General features: G+C 48.3%; 1 protein-coding gene across 16 annotated transcripts in view; it reads left to right on the plus strand.

Moving 5' to 3' along the window:
* Positions 1 to 149: 149 nt before the first annotated feature.
* ACACB (acetyl-CoA carboxylase beta) overlaps positions 150 to 17,986 on the plus strand; it is a 107,845-nt gene continuing 90,008 nt past the window's right edge. For 2 of the 16 annotated variants that reach the window (XM_074321656.2, XM_074321664.2), the window contains exons 1-2: positions 4,289 to 4,424; positions 14,274 to 14,920. In XM_074321656.2, the coding sequence (XP_074177757.2) occupies positions 14,283 to 14,920 (638 nt within the window). In that variant the 5' untranslated portion in view covers positions 4,289 to 4,424; positions 14,274 to 14,282. Of the gene's footprint in view, positions 182 to 1,548; positions 1,657 to 1,699; positions 1,835 to 2,051; positions 2,073 to 3,815; positions 4,425 to 4,488; positions 4,598 to 10,491; positions 10,625 to 14,273; positions 14,921 to 17,986 lie in introns of those variants that run through there. The other 14 variants (XM_074321667.2, XM_074321671.2, XM_074321666.2 and 11 more) reach the window with 12 other exon arrangements.

A 17,986-nucleotide genomic window follows, 5' to 3' on the forward strand; every position in this document is an offset into this window, starting at 1 on the left:
GAGGGGGCCGGGGGATGGTGGTGGGGGGAAACATCCACGAACGCCCTTGAGTTGCCCTTGGGCTCTGGTAGCCATGGCAACTGTTGTGGGCAGGAAGGGCCGCCTCCGTGCTGCCCTCCCTCCTTCCTCCGCCCCCTTCCCTCCGCCCGGATGGAGCCGCCCACCCCTCCGCCAGGCCTCGGTAAGCCCTGGGCCGCCGGGTTCCCGGGAGGGGCGCGAGCAGGACCCTGGCCAGGGTACTCTGAGCTGGGCCCTACCCCAGCCGTAAGCTGCGCCCCGAGCCCAAGCGCAGTGGGGAGGTTGGAAGGGGTCAGGGTTTGCTGAGCTCCTGAAGGGGCCGCTGTGGCTGGAAAACTGCGGGGATCTCGGCATGCCCGTCCGTCATGGCTGCGTGTCCTGCCAAGCCCGGGGACTGTGCGAGGGGACTTTCCCCACCCTCCCTCTGCCAGTGTTTCCAGACTCTTTCCTGGGACTCTGGAGTTGTAGTGTGAAGGCAGGGCACTGGGAAGACGCCCCGGTGGCCCACTGACCTGCCAGCGCTTGGCTGTAATAGCAGGGGTGGCCCATCACGACGAAAGGCTGGACTCGCCTGGTATCAGATGAAGAAGGAAGTAAAAGGGATCGGGAGGGCTTGGTAACACGTGCCTGTGTTTAAGTGGGCCAGAAAGGATGCGTCTGGTAAGGACACCTAGACCAGTACAGACATTTACAAAAGCAGGGCGTTAGAAACTTTCACTTGAGAAGATGGCTTTCCCTCTGGGCCTTAGTTTCTTTACGTTTGAGGAGAAGGGCTTGTGATCCCACATTCTGCTGTCAGCAAGCAGGCTTTCACAGAGGAAGACAGAACAAAGATGCATTCTTCATTTGCCCTCTAGTAACTTGGGGTCCTCTCTTCAGAATTACAAAGGGCTCCCTTATCCAAGGGATAAAAGAGGGGCTAATATTTCTGTATCCGATAGGTTTTGACACTTCCAACCCAATGCAGTGCTGTGAGGAGTGAGGAAGCAGTAAGCTGGGCTACTATAAAGAATTCAAAATGCAAACTCATTATTTAAAAAAAATACATTGAATCTTGAAAGAACGGTGTCACTTTAAACAGAACACAACAGCATCTTAAATGGTCTATGACTTTGACCCCCCCAAAAATACAAATTTAATCGCTAATCTTTTTAGGAACAAGAATCATTTTGATGAACTTTTAGCTATGCAGCTGTAATTTTTTTTTCACGTTTTTGGATTTGCTGCAATAATAGCACTGGGTTTGCCAAAATGAATACAAGGCGGATTGTGGCCTTTTAGATCAGTGTTCAGCATACTTTTCCTGTAAAGTGTCAGATGGTCAATTGTTCAGTCTCTGGGAACCACTGTGCGTCGCAGAGAAAGCAGCCATGGGCAAAATGTAAATGAACAGGTGTAGCCGAGGACCAATAAAACTACGCACACTGACATGGGAAGTGCATATGATTTGCACGTGTCGTAGTCTTTTTATTTTTTCCTCCAAGCATTTAACAAATGTAAAATCCACTCTTAGTTTGAGAGTCATAACAAATCAGGCAGCACGGGCCTAGGTGCTGCCACTCAGACGTCAGCAATGAGCCCCGTGTGTTGTGACCTCCCACTGTCTTCACTGTTCTGCGTGGCTCACTGTGGGAGCATGTAAGTACCTGGCCAAAAGTGATTCCCGTTTCCTCCCTTCTCACGCAAGGAGAAGAGTACCTGCTGAGGGCTTTTGGAAACACAAGGAAGTCAGTACTGCAAAATGTTGTCCTGGGAACCCCAAGTGATAAAATAATCACGTGACAGTCACTGTGTGATCGGAGTCCAGCAGGGTAAGGTAGGGGAACGTGAAAATTTTTTTTCTTTCTTTTTTTTTTTTTTAGACTTTAGCATGTTGTTAGTATTATTCCATTATCAGATAAGATAATGCATTCTCTCCCTTTTAAAATTCACTCTCTGATTCGGTTGGCTCTTGGCATGAAAAGTCTGAGAGTTGGATTGGAGAAGCAAACTTTTTGGTGTGTCTGTGTGTGGCGGTGGCGTTTCATCTTTGTCAGACCTTGGAGATGTACAAGGTAGGGGCTCTGGGCTTCTTCTCTGGAGGGTCCTGGCTGTTGGCTGGTGGTGATTCAAACAGAAAAGACTGGAATGTACGACAATGGAGACAGCCTCTTTGCCTATTTAGAGTCTTCCTGACACTTTTGATCTGGGTCTCACAACCTGAAGGTATCTTATTGATTATCTCTGTTGGAACCTTTTTTACATTTTTAAAGTATGTTTGGAAATGCAGATATTGGTGAGTGGGGCAAACCAGGAAGTCAATATATTGTGTTCTTACAGTTGTGTATTTCTTGCATCCCTCTCAGTGTGGTGACAGAGAGGGGGTCCAGAGGCTTCAGACAGTTAGGACTCCTCAAGCCTCACCATCCAGGGAAACGTTCCAGGCCCATTCACAGGAATTCTGATTTAATTGGCCCTTAGGGGGAGAAGGAGACAGGTATTTTTATAAAATGTCTGGTTTGCGGTAGGAATGGCACCTTCTTTCCAGATGCCCTATTTTCTTAAGTCATGTGGTCACTTTGGTTTTTTTTAGCCAACGAGTTGATATGTATGACTTTCTGAATCTAAGATGTGCTTGAAGAAATATGTTTTTCTACTAATGTTATTGTGTTTGGTGGGAAAAGCTTATGAGTAACTTTGGTTTCAAGCCCTCCACTTGGCTTCTAGAAAATACCTGTGCCTTAGAGAGTGTCAAGGAAGAGCTGAGCCACCAGAAAGAGTCCTTCATCTGAGTGAGGCGGGAGGTGGCAGGTGGAAGGGGGGGTGAGGGGGAGGTGGCGGGGGATGGTTTCTAGTCCTTTTGAAAGTAAGGAGTTACATTAGAAAGATATTATTAAGTGCCTGTTATGTGCAAGCCACTATGCTAGAAGCTCAATGTATGTTGTTTCATTTAACTTTTTCAACCATATGGTGAAGTAGTGAGATGAGGAAACTGGCTCGGCCATTTGCTCAAAGCCACAGGTAACGGAGCTAGGATTCGAACCCACATCCACCCGATCGCAAAGCCCAATAGTCTTGCCACTATTGACAACTCTGCCCAGGTCAGAATTAAATGGCATCATCAGGGAGAAATTTTAAATGGAGTTCAAAAATGTTTCCTTGAGTCCCAGATGGCTCTTTTAGGAAACACGGAAGGTCATGTCTATCGTTTGAGAGGTACCTCTTTGAAAGGATTGCACGAGCTACTCTCGAGTGAAGGAGTCTTGATAAAGAAGCTAACGACAATCGTAGGGGCTGCCAATGAAGAACGCAAGGCCTGTAGGCATTGTGCCCAGCCCTCCACCTGCGTTATTTCATCCTCAACTCCTGTAAAACGGATGTGGCACTGTCCCAGGTGACAGCGGATGACACTGAGGATTCCAGAGGACCCAAGATATGTGCTTCCTACTTGTGAGTCCAGTGGAGAAAATTCCAAGAAGTCCACTATTGGAGGACGTTTCCTTCTTGGAAAACAAGCCCATAAACGAAGTAGCTTCTCCATCAGGATGAAGGCTGCACCTGGCACAGGCCATTTAAACCGTTTTGCCTAAGTTCCGCTCCCTTGGAGGTTTTTCCACTTGCTATTTAGTGAGACACATACTGGTCTACTGGAGCACAATACCCTTTTGTGTGGCCTCTGCTTTCCTGTCGCCAGCTCTGTTTGGACCTGAAGGTGACCTTTGTCCCACATGCCACCAGCCTTCCCCAGGTGGCAGAACATTCTGTAACGGTGGCAGCATGCGCCGGGTTTCTCCTCCCAGCCCTAGCAAGAGCCAGCCAACCCTGAATGGGAATGGAGCTGTTTCGGTTTTGTTTTTGCCCAAGTCCTAAGAAACGGGACACATTTCTTTAAGTGGCGTTTTCATTGAGAGGGTTTTACTAAATCTTTTCCGGGGAGAGAAGCTAGGTGATCTTTTTGATAGTGATCAACGGAACCCATTCACTGGGGGTTTGTTCCAGAAGCCATTTCTCCAAACCACCACCAACCTGTATGCAGCTAATTTGCAGCGTGTCATAGGAGGACCCAGTGGCTTTCTAGTGCCTTCGACAACTTGGACTTAGGATGCGTCGTGGCTTAGATGTCTAAGAATTTTGAAATAAAGCAAGTTACAGGACTGAAAGGTGGAAAACACCATACGAATGCTTTGGTGCTGGATCTTTTCCCCCTTCGCCTGGGTTATTACCACTCTGGTGCATTGAAGGTTAAGTGCGCCCAGGATATTTTTAAACAGCAGGGGCCAGTTAATCTAAAAGTGACATTTACAGTCACGGCAGGGAGCAGCTAGCCGGCTTAGAGTTAGGCCATCGACAAACAAGGAACCTGGAAAATGTAATGCTGAATGCACCGTTGAGAGGCCTTGGGAAAAGAAAAGGTGGAGAGAGACATGGTAAGTGAGCTCACCCCTCCCTGAGGTCATGGACATAAAGCCAGCGTCCAGGTGACCGGAATTCAGTGCATAATACGAGCAGCCTGCTTGCAGGGTTTCTAGGGGAACAGCGATTCCTGTTCTGTTTGCGGGAAGCTGATCTGAACGGCTCAATGGAATACAGATGGAGAAAGGTCTTTCTTTACTTCTATAAATGGTTATGTTTCTGGGTATCCCTGTGTGAACTTTGATCAGTTCCGTACACTGGAATGGTTTGGGTTTTAGCTTTACCTAGTTCTGTGGGAGTTTTCTGCCCCCAAAACTTAAGACAAAGTATTCTGTTTCTCATAGCTGTCCGATCGCTCAAAGTGTTGCTCATTTCTTCAAAAAGCAGACGCTAAGAGTAAAAAACTTATAGTGGTCCTGAGTTGCTAGAAAGACACGATTTCCTTTAATTTTTAAAAAACGTGTTACAGAGTAAAGAAGCAGCACAGAAGAAAATGGGGTGTCTCCTTGCACTATCCTTTTGTGTGTCTCTCCTCCTAGAGGGGGCTGCTGTGCACAGTTTGGTGTCAAACGCCCCAGACCTTGTTTCCCAAAGACCTCTGATTCTTTGCATTCACCTGGTACCTCTCACACTGGTCATTATTACTATTATCTGAACAAAGATGGGCTTCTCCACAGATAGGATCACCCACCGCCCAGATTTGCCCAGGACTGAGGGGAGTTCCCAGGAAGTGGGTCTTTCCATTTAAAAACCGAAAGGTGTAGATGTTGTGTTGTAAACGTTTTCCTTCTAAGAGTGTCTTGGAAGATCTTTATAAGAAGTGATTTCTTTTTTTAAAAATAAATTTTATTGGGGAATATTGGGGGACAGTGTGTTTCTCCAGGGCCCATCAGCTCCAAGTCGTTGTCCTCCAATCTAGTTGTGGAGGGCACAGCTCAGCTCCAAGTCCAGTCACCGGTTTCAATCTTCAGTTGCAGGGGGCACAGCCCACCATCCCATGATTCCGGCAACCTTGTTCAGAGCCCACGCTCTATCTAACCAACTGAGCCATCTGGCTGCCCCTAAGACGTGATTTCTTTACTGACCTCTCCGAGTTTGAAATGGAAAGACCCAGCCAATTCTAAGCCAGGTGATCAGAGGGGCACACATGCCCAATCCCTAACTTTATTTGAGGAATCGGGGAAGGCATTTTATGTTTATGCAAAGCAGGTTTATTTGCTTCTGCTCAGGTGTTGTGTAAACTCCCTCCTACTTTGATCACCTTTAGATCAGAGATAGAAATGAGAGTGTGACATTACCTGAGATACTCGATCATTATGGGGAAATAACATTTTAATCTTTTGAAATGGAGATGTTCTCAAAATCTTATTCCTGTAGAAACTGTGGGATCCCTTATTCTAAAGCTTCCCCCAAATTTTGACTTAGGGATCGTTACTTCAGAGGAGAGTACCTGGGAAGCCTGGAAGCATGGTCAGAAATCTTGCTTGTTATCTGCAAACTTCATGTGCATTTCCCATTCTATTCTAGTAGACCTGTCTGTGTTATAACAGCAAACTCATTCCCGTAGAGTATGATGGTTCTCCCGGAAGCTAGGCTGTGTTCCTTTATTCTAGGGATCCAGGACTCCTTGTACTGGACAGTCCAGACGGGCACAGCAGGAAACCTGAGGTCTCAATTATTGAGAAGTTGGCTCGCCAGGTGTTTACACACTGTTTGTAAGACAACCCTAGGGGGCAGGTGTTATTTACTCCATTCCACAGACCAGGAAACCAAAGTTTGGAGAATTTCCATGACGGGGTCTGGTCAGTCATGACAAACAGGAGAGTCTCCACCCAGGTCAGCTTCACGCCAGAAGTGCTGCTCTCAATCTCCCCAGGATTTAGCACACCTTAGCATCCTCACCTGTGCTGGGGCCCCAGAAGACAGCCACGCTCTTCAGTTAGCCCAACTTTTGTGCCACTTCCATTGGACTCACTGAAGCGCTACCTTTTCAAATTAAATCATGGGTGAGAGTGACATTAAAGGGACAACCCTGAATATATTCTCTACTTGGAAGTAAATGGGTCACGGGCTCCAATAGTAACTAGAATAATTTGTTGTTGGAAATGCCCCTCCAACCCCTTCGCAGGCTTTCCCCACTCTGCTCTAAGGAAGGCTGCGAGATGGTAAACCCTCGCGGGCAGGACCATTCCTATGCTGTCTGCTCCGTGTCGCCAGTAGCTGGCACCATGACTGGCAGATGCCCAGGAAATGCCCTCTGACAAATGAGTGAATGGTTGAAGAAGGCAGATTCCTGGCACGGAAGGAACAGAGGGGAGGGAGGATGGGATTCCATCTGCGAAGGTGGCAAGGGCCCCGGACCTCAGGCACGTGGGACAGTCCACTGCGACAGTTTCTGCAGGGATGACTCATGGGAGATGCTGCTGGAACAGATGATCCGGATTAGCCTTTGAGACGGTGGAACAAGTTTTCCACTGGAGGTAGGAGACCCGCTCCTTTTGCACGTCTCCACGGCAGGGGCTGGTCTGGAACCATTCAGACCAGTTTTGCCTGGGCCACCAGATTAACCCCATCAAAAGTTTGGTTTGGCTCACCAAGCGTTAATTGAGCAACTGTAGTGTGCCGGGCACCGTGGAAGTGCACCTTCCTGGGTCAGCACTCCCAGAGGACCCTGGGACTTTTTGGAAATCGGGGCCTTTTCATGACTGAGGAAAAAAACTGAAATTCACAAGATTTTTCTCAAATGTGTTTTCCTCCCTGAAGTTGTTCCCAAATCAGTGGCCCCCGGAGCTGCACACCTCCTGGACTCCAGGATCGAGTGGCTTGGGATTTGACACAAGACCACTTGATGTAGCTATTTTATCCTTATGCTAACACTATTTGCTGGGATTCTCCAGAGACCCAGATGCTCTGACATGTGATAAGTTTGAGAACTGCTGACTCCCCGATCTCATTTGCAGGCTTCTGATTCCACCCCTTTAAGAGGATAGCCAGTTAATTAATTGAATCACCAGCCCACTCACCTCCATCTATTACAAATCTAGGCTTTGATGTCAGGCAGAGCGGGCTTGAATTCCATGTACTTCCAAGCTGTGTGACTTTGGGCACGTCAGTCCCCCTCTCTGGGCACGGCTTTTCATGCCTGATCTGTGAAATGGGATAATAATAATGATAATAATGTGAAATGGATAAGGATACTACCTCACTTGTAGGGCTGCTGTGAGGAATACATGAGATTCTGGATAACAGAGGCTCGTTATAATGGAAGGTGGTGGTGGTATTATTTATTAGTATAGGGCTCTTTAGTTAGTGTTTGTAGTTAGAAAGTAACAGAGGGCACAGTCTCTTCTTAGAGGTGAGGGTTGCGATTCTCCCAGAGCATTTGTCCTCTGAGGTAAGGAGGCATGACGTCACACGAGCACCCTTGATCACAATCGCAGGGAAAGTCAAGGTGCTAGGATTACACCAGGTTGTGTGCCTTCTTAAGTCTTATAGTTTGTAGGGCAGTACACTGCCCTCCACTGTGACCTGAAGGTTGTCACATACCTTCTTCAGACACAAAAGTGTTAAACAAATGAGTAGCCTTCACAATAGAAGCAATTTGCTAACCGCTACTCCTGGCTTAGCACCTTTGGCAGAGTGCTCTACTTTAGTCACTAGAGTTATTAACTCACCATCTAGCGTGGTGCCAAGAACTAATTCTGCCTGAGCTGTCCTGCCCCCTAGCAACCTGGTGAACTTCTATTCAGCCTTCAAAGCCCCAGAGCAGCTATCTCCTTCTCCTAGCTCTCCCTCCTGCCCATCTCCATCTGTGGATGGAGTTCTCTCAAACCGCCTTCCAGATGTGGCTTTTCCTGATTCTGGGATTCTAGAAGCTAGATCTTGATTTGAAAGGCTTTTGCTTTATTTGGGCAGAACTCTTCCTGTGTCTCCCAAAACCTTGCCCAGGAGAAGAATTCTCCAAGTCCAGAGAAGTAGTTTTGTTATTTATTTCTTGGTTGCATTTGTGTTCCTTAGGAGTGGACACAGATTTAAGAACAAGCTTACAGCTCTAAGAAACCAAACACTGACAGTCATTTCTCAGGTCCACTGACTTGAGCCCTTTCTCAGGGCTTATGGAGAGAAATTCTGTGTATAGAGCAAGAAAGTGTGAGGGTGAGGAGCGGTGGGTTTTTAAGTGAGGCCACCTGTGTCCTAAACGTGCGAACTTGGGGAGTAACTGGTCCTGTCCCCACCTATAAAAGGGGACTGAGTAGTGGTACCTATTGCCGAGGGTTGCAGGGACAATTTGAGATGACGCATGTAAAGCTTGTAACGCGGTGGCTCTGACAGACTGTGCTCAATAGACACTAATAACAAAACACTCCTTGTGATTTACTAGGAATCACTTCCTGTTCCTGCCGCGCTCCTGACGTCTCCTTTCTTCTTTAACCCCTGTGTTGGCATTCCAAAACATCTCTGGGAATAACGTAAAAACTGACACTCCCCCACCCCACTCCACCTCCTGCCCCAAATGCACACAGAGTCCTTGGGAATATCCCCATTGGATCAGGGAACGGTGACAAGTTAGTTCAGCCTGGTTCATGCTGACACCCCAGAGATTTCTGCCCTTTAAGAAAAGTGTCTGCCCTGCAGTGTTACTCCAAGCAGCTCATGGCTGGAGCTCTGCGAAGCCGAAATGAGTCCTAGGACAGGTCCTGTCCCCTCTAGGCTGGGTGATCCTTAGGGAGCGGCCCTCATGCGTGACCAGGGGTTCACTGGTGCCCGTTAAGCAACTGTAAGTGCATCTGTAGAGCAGGACTCTCACAGCAGAATCACACTCCCCGTGGCCTGCTGCCTTCTTTCCGTTTGGGTGCACCAAGAAAGGGAAGATTGTGTTCAGGGACTAAACGGATCTTGCTTGATTCTCCCAAACATCCTATGAGGTGGATGAGGATGCGTATTTTCCAGACGGGGAAACAGGTTCAGAGAGGGGGCGTGATGACCGAGATCACACTCTGTGGGTGGCAGAGGGTCGCGGTGGGTGACATCCTGCCCTGGCTCTCAGCGCAGTCTCTCAGATGAGCTGCGCCCATCACCCTGTGTGAATGATCCCGTGGGATTTCGCCGTGTAGGTGTGTCCTTACCCTACTTTGCATACGATCCCCTTGGGGCTCAGAGAGGGTATTGAACTTGCCCAAGGCTCACCCTGCTTGGAGGCGGCAGAGCTGAGATGTAAGCGCAGGTCAGTTTCTAGGGCACCCAGTGAGGTGCCCGAGGACAGAATGATGCCTCGATCTAGAAGGAGCACTGCCTGAAGCTGGGACCTTGGTGCTGGATGTGACTGTGTCACTAATTTCATGTGTGACCTCTGGCCTCTGTTCATCTATAAAACAAGGACACCGGATTTGCCAAGTGCCCCCCCCCCCCCTTAGGCTGCAGGTTGGAGCAGGCAGCATTTTGGGAAACACTGTGACCTGTGACACCCCCGACCCTTGGGCTGGAATACAGGTTAAGGTATCCACCTCAAAGTCAGCTTTGAACACTGGCTGCCTCACATGGTGCTGTTATCACCTTCATTATTTGAACTCGCAGAAGGTTATTGCCCCATTGCCTGCCAGCAGAGGGGTCCTTGACCATCCACTCTTCGTCCAGGCTTTTGCTTCCCTTCCCGTCATGCCCAACTTGGCCAAACCCAGGCTGTGCTGCGACTCACCTTCCCTTCCAGGCAGGTGTCTGACAGATGACCACGAAGGTCTGCCCTCAATCCAGTTTTCCTATGTATACGGGGCTCTGGTGATTATGGGAGTGTTTTAAACATGCTCTAGAGATAGCGTTGGGCAAGGGGGTGATTGCATGAGTAGAGAAGTAGGCCTAAGGACAGGAGTGTAGCAAGCCAGAGGGAGGTGACCCTGTGGGCCAGCGAGCCCTTGAGAGCGTAGAAAGCCTCTTAAATACCTGAGCCTAAGGCCAGGCGAGGGCCCGGCAAGGAGCGTGAACGGCTTCTATTTGCAGGTGACAAATAAGGGCATGTACTGCATGGCTGACTTGGTAGGAAACTTAACCGTGTTGGAATACTGGCCGTCCAAACTCCTCCCCCATGGCCTGATGCATACACCACCAGCCTCCTGCTGAAAGGTGACACTTCACGGGCCCGGCCGGTTCCCTTAGTCACTCTGTGGGAGTCAGTCAGACCCACATGAGAATGGAGCTGGTGGCTGTGTCTGCAGTGACGGTAAGTGGCAACAAGCTCTGGGGAGTTCATGTTGGTGGGAGGAAAAGTCCGAGTGTGGAACGGGATTGCTGGGTGAACTGCTGACATTCTGCCTCTTGTTCCCTCAAAGACCTTGCCAGATATGGATGTGGGTCAGAGGAGCTGGAAAAACAAACTCATGACCCCCTCGTTCTCAAGCCCTCATTTGGCTGCTGGCCGGCACTTGTTAGAGCCAAGTGGTGTCCTGCATTTGTTATGGCCGGGGCCATGATTGGTGTGGCACCCCGCAGCTGTTGCTTGCATTCGCTTTGCAAGAAATAAAAATAGCGTTGGCCAGTGCCTGGTTTTCGGGTCAGCTGGGTTATTTCAGTGAAGGGCCACAGCTTGGTCCTCAAGGCTCACTGGAAGGACTTATCTGGCCTTTCCTGCCCGTGGAATCAACTGCATGTAATGTCGTCCTAGACTCCTCTGCACGTCTGGAATTGTGGGTTTACGTGTCGCTGCACTATGCCATCTTCCATGTACACAGCCAGGTATCTGGTTTTAGGATCGTATCCACGTGCTCATAGTAACACCCTCCATTTTATGGCATTAATTTATAGCCAGTTTCAGTGGTAGGGAGGTGGGAAAAGTAGGGGTGTTGGGCCTGGATTTGAGTGAAGTCAAGGTACCAAGCTTCCCTGAGCCACAATTTACCAAACTGTGAAATGGGACTAAAGTAATGAGCATAGCAGTAATATCATCAAACTGTTGGAAGCTTGGAGACATTCTCTAATCTTGATGGTTTATGTATGTATAAATGCTATATATGTTTATGTCATTTGAAGAGCAACTGTGAGGCAGGAAAATGGGGCAAGAATTTGTGTCCCCATTTTATAGATGAGGAAACTCAGGCTCAAAGTGTTTCTTTGGGAACTTTCTGAAACAGTTCCCCCATTTATCTCGATGTACTTGCTTGGGAAAAGTTCCCATGTAGTGACTTTGGGGTCCCCTATCATTTCTCCGCAAAGAAAAGGGAAAGACCCTGAGGTTTTTGGTGCGGATAACTCTTGCAAGGTAGGTTTGGGGTGTTAGATCTACTGGCCCCTATCAGAATGACAGCAGATCTTCAAGGAGTTGCAGAGTGAGGGGGCGGGGGGCAAACTGGGGAGAACTGCTGGTCATGCCATTCATTAGAGCTTCCAGTGTAGAGCTTGGCAGCTTCACCCACTATCGCTCCATCGCCTACCACGTGTGGGTCTCTCCATCTTGCCCATCAGCTCAGCCCGTCTCCATATACCACCGATCCATCCTTCCATCCACAGCCCCAGTCAGCCATGCTTTCCCTCAGCCCGCCAGGATTTCCTGAGCAAGTTCCCAAAGCGCTTGCCTAATGTGAAACTTGAACAGTTTGACTGGTTTTCCAGTGGCAATCAACGTCAAGAACACATGCTCAGGGTTCCTAAGTCCCAAACGACTGTAGCATCTTTTTGCCTTGATGCTGCTCTTTGGTTTTTTTCAGCAATAACGCAAGTGGTTTTCTCTCTGGGGCACGGGGATGCCTTTTATTTCAATCTTGTACACTCACTATTTCTTGCATCTCACAGTGGCAAAGGTGCACATTTAAAAAGCGCCCGACATTGGTCATATTAGCGTAAGGTGTCCCGGTTGGCACTCAACTTCAAAACTGCCATGGACACACCCAGCTTGTTCCCCTGGCATTCCTGATACGGTTTCAGAAAGGAGGCCCTGAAATCAAAGTTCAAGCTGGCCTTAAGCCGTCAGTTGGTGCTCGATGTGTGTGCATGGATTTATCATTCAGTTGATACAATTTTTGAGCCCCTACCACGTACCAAGCACCAAGCTGGGCACAGGGATCCAGAAATGAATGCCAATTGGTTCATGTCCCCAAGGGCCTTCCGAGTCAGCCAGGGGAGACCAGAGAACAGGCTGTTTCCACACTTTGTCGTCAGTGTTACCACGATGGAGATCTGTACCCGCTGGTTAACTCAGGCCCGGCGGGCTAGGCAGAGCGCGCTGTGGGAGCAGGATGTGGAATTGTGAAAGTGCTTGGCCCGTGTGGCCAGCAGAGGGCGCTACAGGGGAGTGGCCCTTCTATCCTGTCTTGCCCTCCTGCCTGGAGAGGATGTAGGACTAACGTGTTGGAGCCTCTGGGAAAGCCAGGATAGCCTTTGCAACATTTTTGACAATGTCATCTGCCAATTACTAATTTCAAAATTTGTCCTGAGGGCGTGGGTAAGCCAGCAATTTCGGGACTCTGACCTTTCTTGCTGATGCTTTTAAAGCTTTTCTTGAGGACTTACTATGTGCAAGAAAGAGGTGAGTAAGAAATAGACCCTGTCCCGGCAGCTCCCCGCCTCACCATCTAGAAGCACGAGGGAGGGAGGGAGGGAGTAGGCGTAGGAGTGAAGACGAGTGATTCTTACCCGAGGGCAGTTTTGTTCTCTGGGGACATTTAGCAATGTTTGGAGACAATTGTGGTTGTCACAACTGAGGGTCGTGTGCTACTAGCATCTGGTGGGTATTGGCCAGGGATGCTGCTTAGCCGCGATACACAGGACAGCCCCCACCACAAAGAATCTCCAGCCCCACATGGCAATGGTTGAGAAACCTTGGGGATAAGAGCAAGGCTTGGGCTTCCGAAAGTTTTGGTGTACGCATGTTCATGTATTTGTCCCTGTTTTCAGTTTTGTTTGTTTTAAAACTTTTATTTAAGTGTGTTTTTTTCCAGGACCCATCAGCTCCAAGTCAAATCGTTTCAATCTAGTTGTTTCAATTTAGCTGTGGAGGGCGCAGCTCACACAGCTCACACTGGCTTATGCGGGGATTGAACCGGCCACCCTGGCATTATGAGTTTGCGCTCTAACCAACTGAGCTAACCGGACGCCCCCCAAAGAGTCTTTTTTCAGAACAGCTTTATTGAGACACTCATATACCATACAACTCTCTCATGTGAAATGTACATTTCAATGGTGTTTAGTATGTTCACAGAGTTGTGCAACCATCTCCACAATCAATTTTAGAACATTTTCAGCACTTCAAACAGATATGTTGAATCCTTTAGCTGTTACCCCTGTCCCACTAGCCCTAGGCAAACACCCAATCTTCTAGCTCTATGAATTTGCCTGTTCTGGCTATATCATGTGCAGGGACTCATACAATACGCTGTCTTTTGTGAATGGCTTCTGTCACTCAGTGTAGTGTTTTCAAGATTCAGGCACGTTGTGGCATGTGTCAGTGTTGCCTTCTTTTTGATGGCTGAGTAACAGTCCATTGTATGTACTGTATTATGTTTATCCATGTATCACTTAATGGACGTTTGGATTGTTTCCACTTATTGGATATGATGATGCTGTGGCAGAGTCTTTTAACAGACATGATCACATTTAGTTCTTTCTCACATGTATGTTTATGATGTACAGTGAGCATGTGCTAGTAAACCCAAATCAGAGGTTAGAAGCTGAGATTCGGGGGGTTAAGGAATGTGCTCAAGGCCACAGCACGGTGCGAGCAGAGCCGGGAGGAGAAACCCTGCCCCACTCTCTGTCCAGTGCTTCTCCCCTCCAGCTCTCTCAGCTGAATGCACGGAACTCCAGTTGCCCCTCTATAGCTCCGCTAAGAGAGAAATAATTATGTAGACCCTACAACATCTCTCCTTTTCTCCCTACAGGTTTTATGAATGACCCTGCTTCTTTTTCTATCTTGTCTGATTTTCTCCTGCCTGACCTTTTCCTGGTTAAAAATCTGGGGGAAAATGACGGACTCCAAGCCAGTCACCAAGAATAACCCAGAGGCCAGCTTCATCCCCAGCGAGGAGCCCTTTCCAGCTTCCGACAGCTCAGGAGAGCCACCACAGAAGAATGGCGACAACAGTTCTCTGCCAAAGACTCCTAACCAAGCTGAGCTGGCCTCCCACAAAGACCCCAAAGATGCCTGTTGGCAAAGAACCTCCCGGCCACCCCCACATCGGAATCCCCTAAAAAAACCCCTTTCCTCGGGTGATACCTCCCCAGCCAATGGTACAGGGACCCAAGGCCTGGAAGCCCCAGACAGCAATGGCCAGTCCTCGCCGGCCAGGCTCCAGGGCCAGCGAGCCAGACCCCTCTCCAAAGAAGATGAGAAGCAGGCACACATCAGGAAGCAGCTGATGACCAAATTCATCCTGGGCTCCTTTGATGACAATTCCTCTGATGAGGACCCTGGCACTGTCTTGTTCCGGGAATCTTCCCGCAAGGGCAGCCGGGCCAGCCTGGGGGCTCTGTCCCTGGAGGCTGCTCTGACTACAGGGGACTCCGAGACCCCCGTTTCTACTATAAGGTAACGTGCCCTTTGTCCTCATAACCAGGAGGGAGGCACAGCATGAGGGTGGGGTCTCATGCTTTCCTGCTCAGGCCAGCCATCCGCTGACGCCAACACTTCCAGGGTAGCTACCGTGTTTCCCCGAAAATAAGACCTACCCCGAAAATAAGCCCCAGTTAAGATCGTCAGCCAGACAGACACATTTAGTACGTTATCACGATGTTCCAGAAGATGACATGACTGTATTTAAATACATGTAGATTGTTGTACATGAAAAAATAAGACATCCCCTGAAAATAAGTCCTACTGCGTCTTTTGGAGCAAAAATTAATATAAGACCCGGTCTTATTTTCGGGGAGATATGGTCTGTGAAAAGCAGGGGACATTACCCTCCCCTCCTGCCTTCCTTCCCGCCATTCAAAATCATTTATGGAGCATTTCCTGTGTGTACAGGGTCCCTGGCTAGGAAACTGGCTTTCTAGACGATATCAGCCTATTTGAGGAAGATGACCTTGTATGTGACTAGTTATAATTTAAGCCGAATGAGCTGAGGCTGGCCAGAGCCACAAGGGATGACGGGAGTCTGGAGGGTGGGTCAGAGTCCCTGCCTCCTAAAGAGACATTCATTCAACAGGTAGCAAACAACGGAAAAGCACGCCTTCCCCCAGTGATGCCGAAAAAACAGAAACTCAAATACTGTAATCATATCCTCCAATTTGATTGTTGGAAACAAATGCCGATAGATCCATTACAGGTGGGACGATCCCAGGGGTGCAGGTGGTGGCTTTTTTGTTCTTGTTGTTGTCGTTATCAAGCTTTGCCACCTCCACTCCCAGATTACAAATGGAATACAGTAGATCCAGGTAGAAAACTTGGGAAACGTAGGAGACAAGAAAAGAGGCAGAACCTTACCTTGGCCAGCGGGGAGAACTCGGCTCCTTCCCAGGGTTCCTTCCTCCTTCCCGTTTGTCTTGCCTGGGGGTGGAATCTTCCTGGTTGTTCTTTTAAGCAGCTCTTGTACTCACTGTACCAAAATGAGAAAAACCTGGGCCAGGAGATGGGCTCTTCCATAGATAGCGTGTTCCCAGGGAGCTTAATTTTAACCCTGGTTCCTGGAAGTAGGAGATAGAACAAACAGAAAATGTAAGTGTTCCCCATGCGGAGATCTTCAGGGAAAGACTGTTGGAGCTTCTGGAAGGGTAAAAGGAAGAGCAGGCTTCAGTATCTGGTACAAAGAGCACCATTTTTGGAGTCAGACCCAGAGCTGGGTTCAGCCCTCGGCTCTGCCACCCCGTGCTGTGTGATCTTGGGCATGGCACTTCACCCCTCCCTGCCTCCATGCCTCATCTGCAAAATGTTGCAGGAATTAAATGAGAGAATGTTTGGAAACTATGCACAGAGTTTGGTACAAGTAGGTGCTCAATCAGCAATGGATTCCTCCCCGGCTCCTTTCCTGGGCCTGTCCTTCGGCCACCAGTACCCACTTCACCCACCACTCAAATTTACCCAGAGCTTCCCCACCCCTCTTCTACCTACAGTTCATATAAATGACCTAGTTGTCTCTTGTAACAGTGGTACAAGGCTGCTGGTCAATCCCCATTTTACAGATGAGAAAACCGAGGCTTAGGGAGGTAAAGTAGCAAGATCACACAGCTAGGGAGTGGCAGAGCCAAGTTTCAAGGCCAGGTCTGTTGCACTGCTGAACCCAGGTTCCACTGTGCCGTAGTGTGCCCTCTCCAGTAGTCCCCAACATTCTCTCCCCTCCAAACCCTGTCCTTTCCCTCAATGTGGCAATTTCAGCCGGGATCAGAGAAAAATCAGTGTATTGAATCAATTCGCCGAAACTGGTGAACACCAGAGATGATGTTAGAAGTGAATGTCCAATGGGGGGTTGCTAAGTGGTACCTAAGTAGGAGGGATCGCAAGGTACTGTTATCACAATAGCTTCAGCAGGAAACAAGACAGATAGACCTAGCCTGGAGATGGGAAATGTACAAATTAACAGATGTCGACTTAAAAATAATATCTACTGGGTATTTCATCACCAAAAAGGATTTATTCGGGGAAAAAGAAAAGGGTTGCAACCCAGTGCCTGCAGACATAGCAAGCTACATGCACATTCTGGCCAGTGTGCCAAGATGGAAGGGTATTCAAGGAAGGGAAAAAGGAAGTTAGAACCATAGAGTTCTTCCTGTAGGGTTCTCATGTGAACTTCCGTTAGCCTTAGCTCCTCCATAGACACTCTCCCCTCCCCCCTGCCTGATCATATTTCTTTAAAGTTCCAGTTCATCTTTATCACAAATAAGCCAATAACCGTTTCCAAGCGTGTCCCAATGCCAAGGAGGAAACAGTACAGGAGAAGGAATATCTGAGGGGATCTAGTTTAGAAAGATATGGTCCGGTCAGGGAAGAGCTCTCGGAAGAGGCAACTTTCAAACTCGACCTGAGCTGGCCAACAGAACTTTTCTGTCACGATGGAATGTTCTAGAATGGAATGTTCTAGAACTGTCCTGGCCAATATGGTACCCACTAGTCACATGTGACTACTGAGATTGAAATGTGGCTAGTGTGACTAAAGAACTAAATGTAAAATTTTGTTTTTAATTAATTTAAATAGTCTCATGGGGCTGCTGGCTCTTGTATTAGTGCAGATCCAGCCTTAATGGGTAAGGATGAACCAACTGTGTGAATTATTTCTGCTGGTGCTAATTAAGAACTTAACCAAGCCAATAGGCTTGCAATATCATACCATCATTACTATTATTCTGCTCTCCCAAGGCTTGGATTCTCAGAAAGTTGTAAGGATTAAATGAACTATTTCTAAGGTACTTTGCAAGAGAATAAAGCAGTCAATAAATGGTAGGTTAAGTTATGGAAGGGAGGTGGCAAGTCTCCCAACTCCCTACTCACTGTCTCCCATTACCATTTTGAGGGATTTTCTAGTTTGTGCTTCAACCACAGCTTTTTTGAGCCGGTGAATTTATGAAGGCAAAAGATACTTAACTGAGGGCTCACCTTTGCATGGGCGTGAGCCAGAAATGTGATATTAAGTGAATTTTCTGTCCTTGTGTCTTCATTGCATAG

The sequence above is a fragment of the Rhinolophus sinicus genome, chromosome 9 (genome assembly GCF_057876585.1).
Source record: "Rhinolophus sinicus isolate RSI-liver-muscle chromosome 9, RSI-T2T, whole genome shotgun sequence".
NCBI classification, from domain to species: Eukaryota; Metazoa; Chordata; class Mammalia; order Chiroptera; family Rhinolophidae; genus Rhinolophus; species Rhinolophus sinicus.